This window comes from Lolium rigidum, chromosome 1 (genome assembly GCF_022539505.1).
Source record: "Lolium rigidum isolate FL_2022 chromosome 1, APGP_CSIRO_Lrig_0.1, whole genome shotgun sequence".
Lineage (NCBI taxonomy): Eukaryota > Viridiplantae > Streptophyta > Magnoliopsida > Poales > Poaceae > Lolium > Lolium rigidum.
Window position 1 is genome coordinate 93,146,469 of NC_061508.1, and position 20,977 is coordinate 93,167,445.

Here is a 20,977-nt window from a genome sequence, read left to right on the forward strand (position 1 = left end):
ATCTTTGGCAGGCCCATTTGGGATGCCTATGTCAGTCGGTGCATGTGCACCAGCCGGTGGGGGCTCCGTGGAAGCCACGCTGCTTCTCCGCTGCTGGCTTCCGACATCCGGTGGATGATCTTCATGCGTCCGAGCTGCCTCTCTTTCTTGTACTAGACCATCCAGGGTTTTCTTCATCTCATTGAAGTCCAATGCCAACCGCGCCACAACATCTTTTTCCCGATCCGCCTTTCTCTTACGGCTTCTGTAACTGTAGGGGTCATTTTCCTGGGAAAACCCTTCTTCCCACGAAACGCCGGCGCCTTTGCCTCGTACACGTCCTCCGTGTTCAGGATTCCCGAGGGCTTTTGTCAGCTGGTCATTCTCTCTGTTGATCTTGATCTTCCCCATTTGAGCATCCCTCATTGCGTCAATAAGGGCTTGGGTGGGTTTAAACTTTGTGTCTCGGTGGGTACACTCCCCTGTCACCGGGTCTAGCGTTCCCCCATGCCCGTACCACCAGCTTTTGGCCCTAGGGTCCCATCCCTCGGTACCTAGAGGGATTCCTCGCTCCCTCGGGTCATCCTCCATCTTCTTCCACTTAGGCTCCGAAAGACGGTATCCTCCTGGCCCCATAATATGATTGTACTGCTTCTTAGCCGCATTTGCCTTATTTTTATCCGATATGGCCTTAAAATCCTCTGATTTCTTTTGCCTCACAAATTCGGGCCAATCATCTTTCAGATTCTCATATTGTCCGGTGAAATCCGGAGTCTTCCCCTTCTCGACATATTGAGCCGCTAAATTTTTCTTGTATGTCCGCAATGCTATGGCCATCTTCTGAAGAGCGAACTCTTTGACCAGCCTCCTCCTCTTACGTCCCTCCGGATCGTCGTTACCGAATTCATCTATTTTGCGGTATTCCGGAGGTAGAACGAAATGCTCCATAAGCGTTCTCCAGCATTCCTTTTTCTTTCTCTTGCTGACGAAACTGGAACCAACACGTGCCTTCACTGGCTCATGCCATTCCTGGACGGTGATCGGGACGCTGTCTCTAACAACGACTCCGCACTGATCGATAAACTTGGTGTACGCCTCTTCGGGCTCCAGCGGCTTGCCTTTTGGACTGATAACATCAATGGTATATATTACTCCTTGTTTCAGCGTCTTGGTTTTGCCACGCTTTGTCTTCACCGATTTTTTCGACGATCCGCTGGCCGAGGGCTAAAATAAGAAAGAGAGTCGAGTTAATACACATATTTATTGAAATCGGTAAATTTGTATCACCAGCTGAGGCTCAATGTATATATATACCTCGCCGGAGGTGGTGATTGCTATTTTCTTATCAACATCGCCGGAGGTGTTTGTCGACGGTTGACCTCCATCAACAGTGCCCGTTCCTTCGTCATCACCTCGCTGACGACCTTCATCATCACCGCCAAGGTTCAGATAAGAAGAGATATCGGCCTCTTCTTCATCTTCTTGGGGTGGCGGCACATAAATAATGTCGCCGTTTATGATGCCGAAAAGATGTGCCTCGGCTTCCGGATTATTGTTATCCCTAATCGGGTCGGCTCTATCGTCCGCCATATGTGTCACTCCTGAAAACATGTAGTAAAAACTAATTAATTGTGTATATGCCAGCATTATCACATCTCTTCTACATTAAAGAGAGAGGGCGACGAGGGAGGCGAGAGGGGGGACGCGTATTAGATGTGTATATGCGGACGATCGACCTCGCCTCGCAGTGACTGCGTGACCGAGAGACCGGTGGCGGTGGCGAAAGGGCGGTGGCGAAAGGGCGGTGACGGTGGCGGTGGCGGTGGCGGTGGCGATCCTCTCTCTCGTAAAAAAACAAAAAAAAAACCCGCGCGTATACGGAGGGGGCGGCGAGGCCTCTCGCCGCCCCCTCCGTATACACGCGGGGTCGGTGGCGAAAGAGCGGTGGCGAAAGGGCAGTGGTGGTGGCGGTCCCTCCTTTCTCTCTCTTTCTCTCTGGCGCGCGAGAGGGTCGCGCGGCGCCCCCTCCGTATACACGCGGGGTCGATCGGTGCCCCCTCCTTAACATTGTTTTGTTAATAGCGTAATTATAATTAACATATATATAGCTCACATCAAGTTTTACTTTTTTTTGTTAATTATCAAGTTTTACTTTTTTTGTTAATTTACCGTTTTTGTTAAACTAATTAACTAGTTAAAATTAAAAAGAACAAAAAAAGAAAAAAAAATCCGGCCCTCCTTTCTCTGTGGCCCTCATCGCTCTGTGGCCCGGCGGCCGGCGCCCCTCTCCCGTACGTGCGGAGGCGCGCGGCGCGTCATCCGGCGGCGCGTGCGCGGAGGCGCGACGGGCGTCGGCGCGTCCGGCGGCGCGTGCGGGCGGCGTCCGGCGGCGGCGGGGACGAAGAAACACGGCGGCCGGCGCCCTCTCCCGTACGTGCGGACGAGCGCGGCGCGTCGTCCGGCGGCGCGTGTGGAGGCGCGTCGGGCGGCGGCGCGTCTGGCGGCGCGTGCGGGAGGCGCGTGCGGGCGGCGTTTGGCGGCGGCGGGGAAGAAACACGGCGGCCGGCGCGCGCGGCGAGAGAGACGACGACGTACGGAGGCGGCGAATATCGGCGGCGACAGACGACGGCGAGGCGAGGCGAGGCGGCGACAGACGACGGCGGTGAGGCGAGGCGACAGACGGCGGCGGCGAGGCGAGCGTTGGCGGTTTCGAGATAGGATCGAGGAAGAAGAAGTGAAAAACGCGCCAGGGCCGCGCGCGAAATTTATAGTCAGGGGCCTTTAGTCGCGCCAGGGCCACACCAACCGCGACTAAAGGTCTTTTCGGCGAATTCCAGCGGTTCCCGCCGAGACACCCTTTAGTCGCGGTTGGATAAGCCAACCGCGACTAAAGATGTTTTTTTAAATTCTTTTAATTTCTGAATCTTCAAAATACAAATAATATATGAAAAAAATCAGAAAAATAAAACTAATTCATTTCAAAATCTTAAAAATACAAATAACATATCAAAAAATTTAGAAAAATAAAACTAATTCATTTCAAAATCTTAAAAATACAAATAATATATCAAAAAATTCAGAAAAATAGAACTAATTCATTTCAAAATCTTAAGAATACAAATAATATATCAAAAAATTCAGAGAAATAAAACTAATTAAATTCAAAATGTTAAAAATACAAATAATATATCAAAAAATTCAAAAAATAAAAATAATTCATTTCAAAATGTTAAAAATACAAATAATATATGAAAAAATTCAGAAAAATAAAACTAATTCATTTCTGAATCTTAAAAATACATATAATAAATGAAAAAATTCAGAAAAATAAAACTAATTCATTTCAAAATCTTAAAAATACAAATAACATATCAAAAAATTCAGAAAAATAAAACTAATTCATTTCAAAATCTTAAAAATACAAATAATATATCAAAAAATTCAGAAAAATAGAACTAATTCATTTCAAAATCTTAAAAATACAAATAATATATCAAAAAATTCAGAAAAATAAAACTAATTAAATTCAAAATGTTAAAAATATAAATAATATATCAAAAAATTCAGAAAAATAGAACTAATTCATTTCAAAATCTTAAAAATACAAATAATATATCAAAAAATTCAGAGAAGTTCCTAACGGCCGCCTCTGTCTTCCCACAAGTTCTTCCCGACCCGTCTTCCCGCCAGTTATTTCCCGCCTATGTCTTCCCGCTATTTCTTCACGCCTCTATCTTGCCGCGTATCGATGCTCCTTTTATAGGCACGGCGCCACTTCTGCTTTGTCTTGTTCATCCGACAGGGCGTCGTGCGCTACCCACGCGTCCTTATCCTGTCGACAGCTTTAGTCACGGTTGCACCCTCCAGCCGGGACTAAAGCTTACCCAAACGTCCATATCCCACCGACAGTTTTGTTAGATGACACAAAAATCACATTTAGTCCCAGTTGCACCCACCAGCCGGGACTAAAGGTTAGATGACCAGCTCTGGATTCCTCCTCTTCTTCCCGCCATTTCTTCCCTGTCTTCCCGCCACTTTCTTCCCGCCTCCTGTCTTCCCGCTCCCATTTTCCCGCCATTTCTCACTACATATATGTAGCCCGGCTTGGCCAGCATTATCACATCTCTACAATCTCTCATCACTCTCTCATGGCTTCCACCGCACCCACTCTAACCTACCGAGTAGGTGGAGGAGCTTTGCGCCTCGAACTACCCTTGCCCACCGGGCTACCGCGTCCCCGCCGGCCGGAGCCTAAGCGCCGGAGGCGTGCCGGTCCCTCCCGTCCCTCGTGGTACCGCGCGCCGGGCGGCCATCACGAACCACTACTACCTCGATCTCACGCCGGAGCAGCGGATGAATCCCCGCCGGCATCCCGATAACCAGCATACTTGGGACGCCTTCTTCATCAATCGGCGTGACGGGGCGCTCGCTGGGTATGAGGAGGACGGTCTCGCCTCCCGGGAACTTCCAAGAGGCCGGCCGTCGGCTATGGTGGTACCGCCGGACTCTACAGCAGCGTCATGGACTACATCACGGCCGGCGATAACCCCCACCCGCGCTACTCCTCGCTTCGGAGCCACGAGCGCCGCCCGACGACAGCCGACGACGACAGCGAGCGACGACAACGGCGGCAACTTAGAAGGCGACGACTACCAAGTACAACGGCGGCGACTATGAAGACTACGAGTATGCATATTATACGCCTAGGCAGAGTATGACTAAGTCACTCCAAATTTCATGTATCATCGCGTGGTATTTATGGCATGGCCAATCAATTTCGGCAATGCTAGATCCACCAAATCCCATGCAATTACGGCTCCTCTATTCCTTTTCCCATTATACGCCTAGGCAGGAGTATGACTTAGTCACTCCAGATTTCATGTATCATTAGTGGTATCTCGAATCAATCGAATCATTCGAAAATGGACACCAAACACATCACAGATAATATAATTCACATGATCCATTCAACAAAGTTTGGTACAATAAATTATTACACATCATTTCTTCTCTTGTGTCCCTGCTTGCTTACGATTGAGCCGTATCCATGGAGCATCCTCATCATTTAACTTAATGCTTGGGGCGGTGTTCACTTTGAAGGGCGGAATTTCACCAAACATATTATAATCTTCTGACATGTCTGTCTTGCCCTCCACTCACACGATGTTTCTTTTCCCTGAAAGAACAATGTGGCGCTTTGGATCATCGCATAATGTACTGATCGTTTTCTTATCTTTCTGTTTCCTCGGTTTGCTACTCATGTCCTTCACATAGAAAACCTGAGCGACATCTTTCGCTAGGACGAATGGTTCGTCAAGGTAATCAAGATGTTGAAATCCACCATTGTCATTCCGTATTGTTGGTCCACCTTTACCCCACCTCCTGTTAGCTTGAACCATTTGCACCGGAACAAAGGGACCTTAAAGGAGGGTCCATAGTCAAGTTCCCATATCTCCTCTATGTAACCATAGTATGTGACCTTTTGCCCATTCTCGGTTGCTGCATCAAAGCGGACACCACTGTTTTGGTTGGTGCTCTTTTTATCTTGGGCGATCGTGTAAAATGTATTGCCATTTATCTCGTACCCTTGGAAAGTCGTTATAGTCGAAGATGGTGTCTTGGCCAACATGTACAGCTGATCTACAACATCATCATCATTCATTAAATGTTTTCTCAACCAACTGCCGAAAGTCTCCATGTGGGCCTTCGTAATCCAGGATTCAGGCTTCCCCGGGTTGTCCTCGCGTAAAATATTCTTGTGTTTCTCAAAGTACGGAGCCACCAAGCTGGAATTGGTCGAACCGTGTGGTGTGCTTCGACTCATAGAATGGCCGTCCATACATATCGTTGATTTCCTGCCGATCGTGCCTTTTCCACTTAGTCTCCCCTCGTGCCGCGATCGAGGAAGACCAATCGGCTTAAGGTCGGGAACAAAGTCAACACGAACTCAATTACCTCCTCATTTCCATAGCCCTTGGCAATGCTTCCTTCTGGCCTAGCACGGTTATGAACATATTTCTTTAATACTCTCATGAACCTCTCAAAGGGGAACATATTGTGTAGAAATACCAGACCGAGGATGGAAATCTCTTCGACTAGGTGAACCAGGAGGTGCGTCATAATATTGAAGAAGGATGGCGGGAACACCAACTCGAAACCGACAAGACATTGGACCGGATCGTTCGTAGCCGTGGTAGATCTTCCGGATTGATTACCTTCCGAGAGATTGCATTGAGGAATGCACATAGCTTCACAATGGCTACTCGAACATTTTCCGGTAGGAGCCCCTCAAAGCAATCGGAAGCAATTGCGTCATAATCACGTGGCGCCGTGAGACTTCGGGTTTTGGAACTTTTTGTCCGCCATGTTTATTATTCCCTTTATATTCGACGAGAATCCAGACGGGACCTTCGTATCGCTCAAGCATTCAAAAAAGATGACCTTCTCTTCTTTGGTCGAGCGTAGCCGGCACGACCTTGAAACCATTCCGGATGCCGGTCATTAGGGTCTTTCAAACGTTGTCGGTCCCGCCGTGCTTCCTTTGCATCATTTGTCTTCCCATACACGCCCAAGAAGCTTAGGAGGTTCACGCAAATATTATTCGTAACATGCATCACGTCGATTGCGGAGCGGACATCTAGGACTTTCCAATATTCTAGCTCCCGTAATATAGATTTCTTCTTCCACATGGGTGCGCGCCCGTCGCCTCCCCGCGGAACTCGGTTGTCCGCGAGACCCTTTCCAAAGATGACTTTCAAATCCTTGACCATATCAAATACCTCAAGCACCCAGTACGTTCCGCAGGCTTCGGCCGGTGATCTGCCTTGCCGTTGTAATGCTTGCCTTTCTTTCTTACTGGATGAATTTTTGGAAGAAATCGACGATGTCCAAGGTACACGTTCTTCTTACAATTACCCAAATATTCACTTTCAGTCTCATGTAAGCAGTGCGTGCATGCATTGTATCCCTTATTTGACAGTCCGGAAAGGTTACTAAGAGCAGGGCCAATCGTTGATGGTTACGAAAAGCAACACTCGTAGGTCAAATTCCTCTTCTTTGTGCTCATCCCACACACGTACACCAGTCTGCCCCACAACCGTAAAAGTTCATCAACTAATGGCCTTAGGTACACATCGATGTCGTTGCCGGGTTGCTTAGGACCTTGGATGAGCACTGGCATCATAATGAACTTCCGCTTCATGCACAACCAAGGAGGAAGGTTGTAGATGCATAGAGTCACGGGCCAGTGTGCTATGGCTGGAGCTCGCTCGCCAAAAGGATTCATGCCATCCGTACTTAGACCAAATCTTATGTTCCTTGCGTCGCCTGCAAAATCTTTGAACTCTCCGTCGATCTTTCTCCATTGCGTTCCATCCGCGGGGTGTCTCAACCGCCCGTCCGACTTACGGTCCTCTTTGTGCCATCGCAACAACTTGGCATGCTCTTTGTTCCCGAACAGACGTTTCAACCGTGGTATTATAGGAGCATACCACATCACCTTGGCGGGAACCCTCTTCCCGGGTTTCCGGCCCTCAACATCGTCACCAGGGTCATCGCCTCTCGATCTTATAACGCAATGCAAGTGCATACCGGACATTCATTCAAATTCTCATATTCACCGCGTAGAGGATGCGACCGTTGATGCATGCATGTATCTTCGTAACCTGTAAACCTAGAGGGCAGACAACCTTCTTTGCTTCGTACGCATGCGGCGGGCAACTCGTTATTCTTTGGAAACATATTCTTCAACATTTTCAGCAAGTTTTCAAATCCCGAGTCGATAGACCTTCCCGTGCCTTCCATTTCGTAAAATCCAAGTAGTGCAGCCCAGACTTTTTCGGACCATTATCGCATCCGGGTACAAGCCGATTTTTGTGATCCTCTAACATGCGATCCAAATTCTCCCTCTCCTTTTCGGTTCGCAGCTTCTTCGTGCATCAAGCAATGGTCCGACCAAGATCATCAACGGGCTCATCACGTGCCTCTTCTTCACCTTCCCCTTCACCTTCCCCTTCACCTTCCCCACCTTCAGCATCCTCCATGAAAGTATCACCAAAATGATCAAGATAGTTGTCATCGATGAAATCATCCCCTTCTTCATCTTCTTCCATTATAACCCATCTTTCTCCATGCTTGGTCCAACAATTATAGCTTGGCATGAAACCCTGCCGAAGCAGGTGCATGTGAACATCTCTTGAGGAAGAGTAACCCTTCGATTCTTACAGGCAACACATGGACAAATAACAAAACCCCCCGCTTGTTCGCATTAGCCACTACGAGGAAATCTTTCAAACCCGTAGTGAACTCGCCTCGAGAGTCGGTTACCGTACATCCATTGCCGATTCATCCGCATTATTATAATATAAAATATATAATTAACCATCATGCATTTGTTAAACTAATTAACTAACTACAAACAATAGAAATCAAACAATGAACTACACACATATGCATATTTTATCAATGACACATGAAAGGTTCAAGTTGCTAACCGCGATCGAGGAGGAAAAAATAAATGAGGAAGCTCAAGTGTGGCTCCGACACTTCATATCATGTTTGTTTCATGCTCTTGGGGCATTTCATCAAACACCTTGTGTGCATAAGATGAACCAAAAGCAAACCTAACACCCACTTGTGAAGTTTGTGAAGAGAATGGCTCCAAATGGCTAAGTACCGGCTGCCGGATAGGTATATATAGGGAGGGGCTTTAGTCGCGGTTGGCCCGGCAAACCGCGACTAAAGGTGCCCGAAGGCCTTTAGTCGCGGTTGGCCCGGCCAACCGCGACTAAAGCCCCTCACCCGCACCCGCCGGCCGCCGAGCGCCCGGACCCGTGCCTTTGGTCGCGGTTCGCCTCCCGAACCGCGACTAAAGGTCCCATTATTCAGGGTTCCAAATATTTGGGGACTAATGGGGCTGGATGGAAGGTCCTTTTTCCACCAGTGTTACATCCAATGTAACTATGTAAGAGATCTGTTTTGCTCTCATCGTTTCGGGCTGGAATAGAATAACTCATTTGTGATTCCGATAATTAACTTGTTTGGGTTCGACAGAACTGATATTAGATTGAGAACCAACCTGAGGTTGGGTGGTTAGATGGGTGGTTGTACTCCCAGCCCACCAGAGTTCAAACCCCAGGTTTGACATCTGTGTGTCTCATAAAGGCGGAATATTCATTCAGTGGAAGGCGACGTTCCCGTCGACAGCGAGACGCCTGTGGTGACTTCGTCAATTTCAAGATCCAATCCGCCGGCTCAGTCTTCCGGAGGTGCTCATAGGGGTAGGGTGTGCGTGTGTGCGTTCATAGGGGTGGGTGTATGCGCGTGTATGTGAGCGCCTGCGTTTGTACTGTGTTTCTCAAAAAAAAAGAAACTGATATTAGATCGGTTGAGAATTTCATGGATTTCATCTCATACCTAACCTTAGTTTTATTTTATTTTTGCCAAATAAATAAAATAAAATGATGGATGCCAAACAAGCTTTAAGAGTTTTTAAAGGTATTCTCCACCGAGTATTCTAAGGATGTGACTGAGCGGGCCGCGGCTCCAGCGCATGATGGTGGTGCGGGAGACCACGACTTCAGGGTAGCAGCCATGGTGGTGGTGTTATCAAGCATGGGGGGGGGGATCCCTCATCTCATACCTAACCTTAATTTCTTTTTGTACCCATGGTACCATTAGTTTTATTTTATTTTTGCCAAATAAATAAAATAAAATGATGGATGCCAAACAAGCTTTAAGAGTTTTTAAAGGTATTCTCCACCGAGTATTCTAAGGATGTGACTGAGCGGGCCGCGGCTCCAGCGCATGATGGTGGTGCGGGATACCACGACTTCAGGGTAGCAGCCATGGTGGTGGTGTTATCAAGCATGGGGGGGATCCCTCCTCTGAGCCCGTGCTGGTTGGTGGTGATGCGGTGGTGGCCAACTCCCTTCTCCTTGGACGGTGAGGCCGGTGCTACTCCTTTCTTCTATGTGGTGGTGGCTCAATATGGCAGGTTGCATCCTTGTACCCACCTCTAGTCGGCCGGCTTCGGCGGCATTGGGGTCTCGGTGGACGGTCGGGGCGAAAGGCCTGCTCGTAGGCGAACGATGTTGACCACGGCAATGCCCGCAGGTACCGTTTCCTTCCTAGAGGCGTGGTCATGGCCTCCACCGGGCCTCACTCTCTTCGGTTCTGAGGGATACCCTAGCTCTGGTCTACCGAAGCAGGCGGCAACGGCGCCACGGTGTCGCTACCTTGTTGAAGGCGTCGTCTAGGCTAGATGGGGAGAGGCCGACATGACTTTTGGAGGTTGGGGACAATGTAATGCGATGCCGGTGTTGGCTACTGCCTAGGGCATGGGCTTCCGGGGCGCAATGTACGGCGTGGCGGGCGCAGCTTGGTCAACTACTTCCCATGTTCGTGTACACCATGGCTTCTACTCGCCGACTCCTCTGGGCACAAGAGGGAAGGTAAGTTTCTCCGGTTTGCTTTGGAGCCGAGGTCGAGCTAGGGTGGTGTGTTGCTTGGTTCGTGAGGCGGTCCTCAAACCATGTGTTTCATCTCCTCGTCACTTGTGGTAGGATGTTTGGCCAAAGCGAGTCGTGTCTTCGAACCGTTGTATAAGGGTTGGCAATGTATCGTTTTCGTAGCATGGAATTGTGGCCTTATGATGTTGTATCGGTTCGTAAGCCTCATCTTCTATGTGATTGATACATTTTTCTGGATGTTTTTTTTCGAAATGGGGAGTAGAACCCCAGCTTCTGCATCATGATGATGCACACGGCCTTTTATTAAAAAACAGAAAATATTTAGTCTTACAAGTCTCACAAAGAAAATACTCCCTCCATTGAGTATTTTATATAACTGGCCACAAATATCTGGTGCTCAAACCGCAGGCTGCCGACGTTGACATATGCTCCACCGGCCTGTGACGACGAGTGCGTGCTTTCTGGCGTGCCGCCGTACGCCGTTGCCTTCCGTTGCACATTACTCCCCGGCCGGAACGGGGTAGAGAACACGGCCACTTTTGCTCCGAAAAGCAACACGCTACAGGCCCCTAACCTCTCTCTACCCGTGAATGATGCACTAGTGTGGTCATCGCCCGCACGCAACAAGGCCGTGGTCCGTCTTTGTTAGGCGCGCGATCGGCACTGCCCGACGACGCAGCGAACGGCGAGCGTGAGCGGGCAACTTGCCGGCCGGAAAGTGGGGCGCTCACATGCCCCCGCCGTGCCATGTTCGTCACTAGCGCCGTGCCTAAAGCCAGCCGGATCGAATCGATCGGGACGGCGCCGTCGCTGTGGGTGGGCATATGTATGTGGCCAGCGTCCGATCCGACAGCCATGTGGGAGAGGCAAAGGACGATAGCCATCGGCGGCGGGACACGGGCCGTGGAACGCCAACGTGCAAGTGCCCCTCCCTCACCCCCAGGGAAAGGCATCGTTTCCTACCGAGCAAGCTGTGTGCACGCCCAGAATCTGGCCGGCGTGTCCGCCCGGCGATCCACACACGCCGCGATCCCAAAAAGCGCCGGCATCCCATTCGCGTCAAACCAGGTCCCGCCCCGGCGCCCAGGTCCCGGAGGCTGTATACAGCCTTTTTCACGAGACTGTTTCCGTACAGCGTTGCATCAACTCATCTTTATCTCATCTCATGACAGGAATATGCCGACTAAATACATAACGTGTATTACCAGCCAACATATGGTTTTCAACTTCTATTCTACATACACGGACAGAAATACTGAAACATGCATATACAGGGGCCAGAATCAGCATAACTGCAACACCATTTTGGAAAGAAGAAAGTTATCCAGTCATTTTTTTTTTACCGAAACGGAACCAGATAAATAGCTGTGACGGGTAATACAACAAAACAAATACATCCATCCGGGTACATATGTAAACCTGCCTCATTTTCTATTTAGCTAAAAGAAACTATCGACGGTACCTCTCCATTTATACCCCTCTAAACAGAACCAAAAACAGTAATACACAAACAAAAAAATGTAGTAGTAAGAGCAAAGATCAGCATAAATAAAAGACCATCTTATGATACATGAAGCCGCGGATTCACACTTACACCAGCGAAAAAAAGGAAATCAAAGGTTACTTACTGCTTGCTATTGTTGCATCCACCTTATCTTTGTTGAAAAGCACTCGCTCATACCATCCTTATCACAAAAACTATGTGCCAACTCTGCCCAAGCTTATCTTTTGGCAGGGTTCCAGATACCTTCTTTCTCTTGATTCTCAGCTCACCTTAAGTCCAGCACCAACCGCCAGCGCTTAGTTTCTCCGGAAGGCTTTTTATCCTTATAAATATTACATTTCACTGTCCGCTCCATGGGAAGGAGATTGGAACAGTTAAAAGCTATCTAGTTCCATATCCCCCCCTCTGGTTCTTGTAAGTTTTCCTTCCCTTTATAACACCACCTCTGGCTATGCAATAAGGCTTCCTCAAAGATCTATGTAGGACCATAAGCCAGCCTCTCCCACTTGAAGGACCTACCAGAATTGAACCGCAGCAAAGCCCGCATAAACACGCAGACGCAGACACACACTGCTGCTATGGCAAGCATCGAATGGATATAGGGGCGAGCCAGCAATCCTCGGGAATGCATAGGGCGAGCCAGCAAGCCAGACTCCAAGATGGCGCACTGGTTGCAAGATCTTATTTCCAACGCATTGATCCCACCAGATGCACTCTTTTCACCAACATTTCCTCGTTGATCCATACGAATTTCCCCTTCGTTCAGCTTAATGCTAACCTGGCTATTTTTCCTGTCCACAAGCTTTTGTGCCACAAGTTCATTGTACGAATCATTGTTCCTCAACTTTGCATACCCTTCAGGAGACTGCCCATTATCATCTACTACTGAGTGCCAGCAGCTCAAACCGATCTGCAGCGATTAAAGCAAAAGATGAGAAGAATTATCAATAGGAAAAAACTAAGACCGAGATAGGTTAAACTATAAAGGGCATACCTGTTGAGGATCATCTGTCAAGGCATCAATTATATCCTCTGCATCATCAATGGATGCAGCTAGATGCAATGGAGTCAAACCACCTGGGCCAGGATGATTTGGAAGGAAGGGGTACATCTTGGAATTATCAGGGCAAATCACCACAAAGTGCACAAGCAAATGCACCATGCCACTGCTCTTCCTCTTCACTGCTCTGTTCAGAAGATGAATCTCCGAGAGCATTTCTAGAGTCTCCTGCGACAGTTCAGCACTAACCAGACTTCTCTTGGAAAGAATATCTAGCAGTGTTTTAGTAAGGGAGCACCAGTCCCGCTCATTTGAAAACAGCAGAAGGTGTCTAAACCGTGCAGTCGAGAACTGAATGACCTCCGAATCAGAAGCATCTGATTTGGTGGAAGGTGTATAAGAGGCAGCTTTCTGGAAGAGCCAGCCGAGCTCATTAAGGAAATACAGAACTTGCTCCCTGAGCTTTAACCGCCTAACATCGTGAACCAGATCATCTGAAGAGACATCATGATACTGTGAATCTTCAAGCTCAGCCTCAAGGTTTCTCAACTCCTGACAAACGCTCGAACTCGCAAAAATAACAGGGAAACTGTTCCCTCTGAACCTGTTCTCGACCTGCATGTGCAAAGATTCATAATTGTAAACACCTTCCTAGTGCTGACTAGTAATAATCCTTACATGTCTAGAGCAACGGCAGAGATATTAGGGTCACACAAACCTCAATAAAGCAACGCCCAAGAATAAGATTTGGTTCTCCCGGTAGGTCAAAGGTCTCGAGACCTGAATCATCATATATAGTACCCGGATACGCGGAGCATAGCACCTCTTTTGATATATACTTTCCTGTACTAGTACAGTGGATCCTGCATAGATACAGAGTTCATGGTGAGTCGCAAACATTCACAATAATATTGTAAGGTCAGAAACTATTTTTACATCAGGGAAAACTCACTGGGTGCCCGGGATTGTTAGATTTCGGCCCTTAAGAACGAGGGACGTCTTCCTCCCACCAACAACCGCAATCGGTGTCACAAGTGTCAACTCAGGGGTATTCCATGCTCTCCATGATTTTGATATGCGGGTCATTCCTGGAATACAAATTTCATATCAGCTGAAACGAACACATAGCCAAAAGACCAGAGAGTGCCCTCACACTAGCAGGAAAAGAGTAACACAAAAATAGTAGTTATGTATACCATCTTTGTACGTCACCAGCTGATTATCAGTTCGAACTAAAAACCTTCCTTCTCTCCAGAAATCCAAATCAGAATCCTGAACTAATGAGCTTACTCGCCGGAGGAAATTTTCTTCAAGCTGCATTTACATAACATTAGGTTTTTGTATTAATTTTGTAACACACTTTATTGTCCTAGTGTAGCAGCAGACTTACTTCATCCCAAGCAATAGCTGGCATTGACAGATACATGGACAGTACAAGGCAACCAGGGCGAATGTAACCCTCCATTTCAGTGGGGCTGTGTTTCAGCCAATTTACAACCTGATCAACGAAGGAGAAACATTAACAATTATATGGTGATGATTGAATTGAGCTAGAAGAGGTACTACGATTTATCACGTTAGTACAGTTTCATAACCATACCTCATCACGGAGGTTTCCAGGAATAGAACCAGGTTCCTTGCCAAAGAGCTTGAATATAATCCTACCAGTACGGTCCTATAAAATGGGAAATCAAGCAAAGATCAGATTGAAGCATGGCTAAAATAACATGGTACCCTGGCTAATTGCATAATCAATTGAAACGGCAAGCTTCAACATAAATTACCTGCCCATCTGAATTTGATGTTGATGGTGAATGGTCTGAACCAGATGTTGAGGCATAACATGACTGGTATGTGGGGTTTGGCGGTGACCCATTTTCTGTTGGCCTTTCCGAATCCTTGAAAAGCTCAAGTTGTGGTTGTGCAAACCATGCCCGAGTGGTACTGTTCTCAACAGTTGCAGCGTCTTCCCCATAGTCCGCAGCACGAGGATGCCTCGCGCCTTCGTTTACCGGACGGGTGGGGAAAAACGTGTGGGTTACAGGCGGAGAGGATGACGGAGATCTCTCGTCCATAGGGTTACTGCTCTCAGAAGACAGGTACTTGTTTGCGGTGTCCATCTTGGCAGGAATACCCTCGATATTGTTACCAAACAATTGCAGTGACAAGTATGGCTCCCGGTCTGGACTTCCATGGGTGCTGTTGCTCCTCATCATACCGGCTGCAGGGAATGATCGGATTGCTTCTTCATGAGAATTTACAACACACGCTGGCTCCGTCGAACGGCTCTTGCTCTTGTTGTTGCCGCTGCTGTCGCTGCTCCCCTGCGACTGAGACGTATTGGTCTCAGGGGTCGAAGCCCCAAGGGCGCCTGACAGAACCGTTAGCAGGTCCATGGTCGACGGCACATTTTGCTTGTCGGTCGCATCTGCTGCCTTCTGAACGGAATTCTGCTGCTGCACATGTGTGGCATTCAAATCGATGACTTCCGACGGAGGAGACTTTCCCGGAGGGTTTGCATTACTTATCGAGTTGATTTTGCTTATAATCTGCACGATGTTCTCTTTATCCGGCAAGGGAGGGATGGTAGGCAGTTTACCGACATTACCACCTGTATATCATCGCAGAGGCAGAAGAAAATTAGCATCCGGATTAAACAAAATCGCCAGTCAGTGAAAAGAGGGTATCGAGTTTATGATTAGGCTAGGCACCTTGCAAGCGTGCGATGACGGTTATGAGATTGACGATGTCCTGCGTCCGGTTCGCCGCATTTTCCTGGTTCTCGGGCAGCAGCAGCTGCGAGGCGACGTCCGTCGGCTGGGTCTTCCTTCGCCGTCGGTTGTGCCCGGCCAGCCTCCTCCTGCAGCTCCTCTTGCCCTCGTCGAACTCGGAGAGCGGGTGGAACCTAGATGATCGAGCGGAGAAAGCAACTTTCAGGCCAAGAAGCATGTCTCCACGCCATAGCACAACATGAACATGGAGGTGGAACCGTAACAAGGAATCGTGGCACGACATGAAGTCATGAAATGAGAGCAGTGGAGAGGGGTAGCAAGCAATACACACACCATAGCACCATAGCTACAGAATTAGGATGGGATGATGCGGGGTGCTACTGTGAGTACCTGCTGCACTGCTGGCAGAATCGCTGCATCTGGCTTCCGACGACGGCCTTGGTGGTCTTGCTGTGCGCCTCGCAGACCTTGTGCCTCCGGTGGTAGTCCTTTGCGGTTGTGAGATCCGCGCGGCACTCGTCCACCTGGCACATCGGGTAGCTCCCGCCGCCGGCGCCCCCGTTAGCGCTAGCTCCGCCTCCGTCGCCTCCCGAACCAGTAGTCCCGGGCGACCCGGAGCGGACCCGCTTGGCAGGCCTGGCGGCCTGCTCCTGCGGCGCCGCCCGCGCGGGCGGAGAAGGCGAGGAGGAGGAGATGGTGGTGGTCGGGCTGGCGTCCATCGCCAGCGCCGCCGCCTCCTCCCGCAGGCCCAGCTGCAGGCTCAGCTGGCGTGCCGAGTCGGTCGGCGGCGGGTGGTGGTGTTGGTGGTGTGGGTTGTGGGCGGTGGCGAGGCGGAGCGCGTCGGGGGAGGGCCTGGCTGTGAAGTTGCGGCTGTCCCAGTCCCACATCCGGGGGTTCCAGTTGCCCTCGCCGGCGCCGGCGGCGGTGGGTAAGGCCGTGGTGTGGGGCGGGTCGATGGCGGCGGGCCACGGGTTGGCGCGCTTCTTGGGCGCGGCATGGGGCGGGCGCTGCTGGATCTGGTGCAGGTATAGCGGGGTGGCCACCTGCGGCCCCGCCTCCCGCTGCATCTCCCACCAAGGGAGGGAGGGTGGGCCCTCCGCGTCACGCCGCCGCGGTACTCTTGGGCCTCGGATCTGCGCAGGCTGTGACAGCGCGTGAGCAGGGATCAAACCCGGCGATCGGAGACGAGCGGAGGCGGGAGATTCGATCGGAGCGGCGAGTTACCTTGGCACGCACGCAGGACAGCCAGTCGTCGTCGGGCGAAAAGTCGCCGGAAGCAACCAGACCCGGCCTCACCTCGCCCCCATAGCCAGCGGGGTAGAAGGGAGCTGCTAGCCCGGAAGAAATGGAAGGGGCGGCGGTGGCGAAAGGCGCGTGGGGGGGACGGAGACCGAGGGTGGGGGGAGAGGGGGAAGGAATCGGGGGGGGGGGCGGGAGGAGGGAGACGGGTGGGGTGGACTGCCGCGGAAGCGCACGGGGTTGGGGTGTGGGATTAGCTACCTAGCTAGCGTGTAGCGTAGCGTGGCGTCACGCCGCGGCAAGGCAAGGGTGGCAGGAGGCGCGTAATTTGGGGCGGCGGGGCAGGGGCGAAACGGGGAGTGCGGGGGTGGGGTGGGTGGTGGCGCCGCGGGCCGTACGGGCGGGCGGGCGGGTAGCAAGCAAAGCAAAGCCGAATCACGATAGGCACGGCGGGTGTAGTACTAGCAGTACTGGTACTGCTGCGGGTGCGGGCCTGTCGACCACACACGCACACACGCTCGTAGTCGTACCGCTGCAGCCGCGCAACGCTCACCCGAGGAGGTGCGTCCCCCCTGGAGCCGGTACGTGGAATTGGCCCTCGTATCCCCTGCGCGCGCGATCCGTCCCGTCCCTCGCCGAACGGTGAAGCTACATGGGTGGACACGGACGTGGTGCTTCATTATTGTACTTGGACCGACACGTGTACCAATGGTTCGCGAAATCGACCCCCTCCATCCTAAACACTCCTTATGAATATAGGGTTAAAACATGTCTAGATTAATTAAGTTCACCAACTGCTTCGACTTAGAGCAATTCCAATAGTATAGCCAACTCTTGGCTATAACAAGATGTCATATTACTTAGAATATCATATACCTAACACGTACAATAAGCAATTATAAGAATGTAAGTACTTTACCAATATATAGCCCACCTTTCACTCTCACAAGGTGCTCTAGAAGCACGTGCAAGAAATTCCGATTATCGGATAAGAAGCTCCACCTCCCTTCTCTCTCCTCTTCTCTCTCCTCCAACTCATCTAAAATATATTATTTAATGTCTTATAGTCAGCTGACTGGACTCTATTGTACTTGCTCTTAGCAGATCATCCGTACAGAACAGATCTACGCCATCAACAAGTCCCCTTTATCTCTCTCCACCATCCTCTTTTTTGTGTCGTCTTCGGCATACGCCCCGGTAGCCTAGCGCCGCCTTCAAAGCTTCAACCAAGACTGTATAACACCTATAACCCACTCCTACCCTCTTACAGGTTTTGTAGCTCGTTTGTTTCGGTTTAAGGCCGATTAAGTTGTTGCTTACGCGAAATTGGAACATTTAGGCCTAGTAGGTGAAGCAAATTGCTTATGATGACAAGAGCCCCTTTTTTTAACCACCTTCTGAGCATATTAAGGGGTATGGGTTCCTCGGACACATGTATTCTGAGTCACTCAAGCCTTTGAGTGATGATTGAGAGGGCATTCACTCCTCTGAAAAATGGGTTTAAGATTTTTTATCAAAAGACATTCCATGCTTCCCCCACCCAAGTTAAGTTATTTCTTGCATTTTGCATTCTACGCAACTGAATCTTAGGGTGAGATGTTGATGAGTTCTTCCCGGATGAGAATGATGTGAGGCATGAATTCGGAAACTCAGATTTGAATAGTCTACAAAGAAACTCATATTTGAATTCGGAAACTATTCATGACAGATTTCTCTTTTTTATTTCTCGATGTATGTTTCGAATTTTGATCTGAAATTTTTAGGGGTTATCTCAATATGTGTTGTGAACATGCATGATTTTTTTCAAATTTTTTCGCAATGTTTAAATTCGAATTTAGGCCGCATGTCACCATGTGACATGCAAAAGGTGCATGTCACTTGATCTCTATCCCGCTCGCCGAACAGTGAAGCTACATGGGTGGACGTGGACACGGACGTGGTGCTTCATTATTGTACTTGGACTGACACGTGTACCAATAGTTTGGAAAATCGCCATCCTCCGTCCTAAATACTTATCAACAAATATATGTTAAGATATGTCTAAATTTATTAAGGGCACCGGTTGCTCGACTTTGCACATCTTCAAACACCGGATTAGTCGTCCTCTTTTCTCGCGGTTTGGCAACGGTGGGTCTCGCAGATCTAAGGCATGGGCGAGTCCCCTCTATCTCCACCGTCTTCCTTTCCGCGTCGTCTTCGGCTTCCACCACAATACCCTGACGCCACCTCCAAGGTTGTATAAGTTACATGTTTTGTAGCTCGTTTGTTTGGCCGATTAAGTTGTTGCTTACGCAAACTTGAAATGTTTAGGCTTGGTAGTTGAAACAACAATGCTTATGATGAAAATAATCCCTTTTAACCACCTTCTGAGCACATTAATTGAATTGTGTTGCTTGGAGATACCATCAACACATGTATGTATAGAAGAGCGGGTAATGTTCCTTCATGTTCTTGCCTAATCAGATATTTCACGTGATTCGTGGTACATGAAGGAAGTCGACTCAGACAATATCTCGCTACTTCAAACAAGTCCAGTATGCTATTGGAGAGCTCGACTGAGATATAATCAAGCCCTCATCTACTCGCACTCCCTCGAAGATTAAAGATAGCTATCGATGGTTTTCATATTTCAAGGTAACCATTGGCAGAGCTACAACAGCCAACCCGGATTGCACTGGATACCGGGTCAATACATTTTTTTTCTTTCTATAACAACTCATCTTCACGGTATGTGCACCCCTGAGGCCAAAGCCTGTGCAACCCTATGCACCCCATGATTGTGATTTCTGAATCACACAAATTTCCCAAGACTCCAGGAAACTGAACGCACCAGCTCCAACAATAATGCCTAATAGCCCTCAAAGAACAAAAACAATAGGATCGGCTCATGTTCGTTAGGATTATGTTCATGTTTCCCAATACTCCAGGAAACAACGCTCCCGGCATAACACACTTTTCATGTTCTCGTTAGAATTTTGTTGAAGCAATTGATGGAACTCATGTCACTGCTAGAGTGCCAAGAAGCTAGGTTCAAGCATACAGGGGGAAAGCACTTCACCTACCAAAATGTGCTTGCAACTCGGGATCTTTATATGAAGTTCACATATGTGTTCGCTGTATGGGAATGATCGGCTCATGATGCAACGATTTTTGCCGACAGCTTGGACAAGCTAGAGGGTCTCAAAATCCCAAAGGATACGTTGTATGTAGATGATGCCGGGCATGCTTGCCGCCTTTGAATTCTCCCACCCTTCATGTCAACGATGTAACATCTCAATGAGTTATCTCCATAGTTCTTCCTAAAAATATCAAGGAATTTTTCAATCTGAGTCACTCAAGCCTTTGAATGATGATCGAGAGGGCATTCGCTACTCTGAAAATTGGGTTTAAGATTTTTTTATCACAAGACATTCCATGATTTTTGTAAGCGTTGTCATTGGCTTTGGTTCCCAGCTCGGGAGGGCAGGACCGCGCGCCGGGGAGATGGAGCCGCAGTGAGTGGGGGCAGGGGTAGTACGACCGTGCGAGGACGACGTGGGGGCCCGGCGGCGTGCCTGCGTCCGTCCGGGTTGGGTTCAATAATTTGTCCTTCCGGATTCCTTTCCCCACCCGGCCGCTTCCCACCGATTGTACTACTGCTCCTTTTCCTTTCCTTCGCGCTTGGCCAAACGCCTTTCTCTTTTCAGTTTTCCTCACGCCGTGTCGCCGCACGGACGCGCCTTCGTACGATTCCTTGCCATCGGTGGACGGCACGCCGTGTCGCCTCTGGCCTTGTCCGTACTGGGCCACCTTTGCTTCAAGATGAGATATCCGACTGGGCCGTGAGAGCAATGCTCTTCCATTTTCCATTTCCATTTTTTACTGCAACGGTGTACGGTGGAGACGGATGGTATAGCTGTGCCATGTGCTCCGGCCTCCGGCAATGGTGTACGTCTACGGCAGATCACTACTCCCCTTTCGTTTTCGACTGTTTCTTTTTCAGGGGAAGGACAACCCCGCTTTGTGAGTTGCAGGCGGAGGGAGGGCATCTCCACGCTTATGACGTGACAGGTTT

General features: G+C 49.3%; 1 protein-coding gene across 1 annotated transcript; it reads right to left on the minus strand.

Moving 5' to 3' along the window:
- Positions 1–11,854: 11,854 nt before the first annotated feature.
- LOC124697196 (squamosa promoter-binding-like protein 15) lies at positions 11,855–16,766 on the minus strand. The gene is made up of 10 exons (XM_047229856.1): positions 16,075–16,766; positions 15,664–15,857; positions 14,737–15,563; positions 14,553–14,627; positions 14,343–14,450; positions 14,149–14,266; positions 13,905–14,040; positions 13,671–13,815; positions 12,947–13,567; positions 11,855–12,862 (listed from the first exon to the last, which is right to left on the minus strand). The coding sequence occupies exons 1-10, from the start codon at positions 16,749–16,751 to the stop codon at positions 12,428–12,430; spliced, it is 3,336 nt and encodes a 1,111-aa protein (XP_047085812.1). The 5' UTR covers positions 16,752–16,766; the 3' UTR covers positions 11,855–12,427.
- Between the last annotated feature and the right edge of the window lie 4,211 nt (positions 16,767–20,977).

Coding starts and splice junctions, on each gene's coding strand:
- LOC124697196 (XM_047229856.1), bottom strand. CDS start 16,751: ATGCAGCGGGAGGCGGGGCCGCAGGTGGCCACCCCGCTATACCTGCAC. Junction 15,858..16,074: donor TTCTGCCAGCAGTGCAGCAG/GTACTCACAGTA, acceptor TCGATCATCTAG/GTTCCACCCGCTCTCCGAGT. Junction 13,816..13,904: donor CTAACAATCCCGGGCACCCA/GTGAGTTTTCCC, acceptor GTATCTATGCAG/GATCCACTGTACTAGTACAG.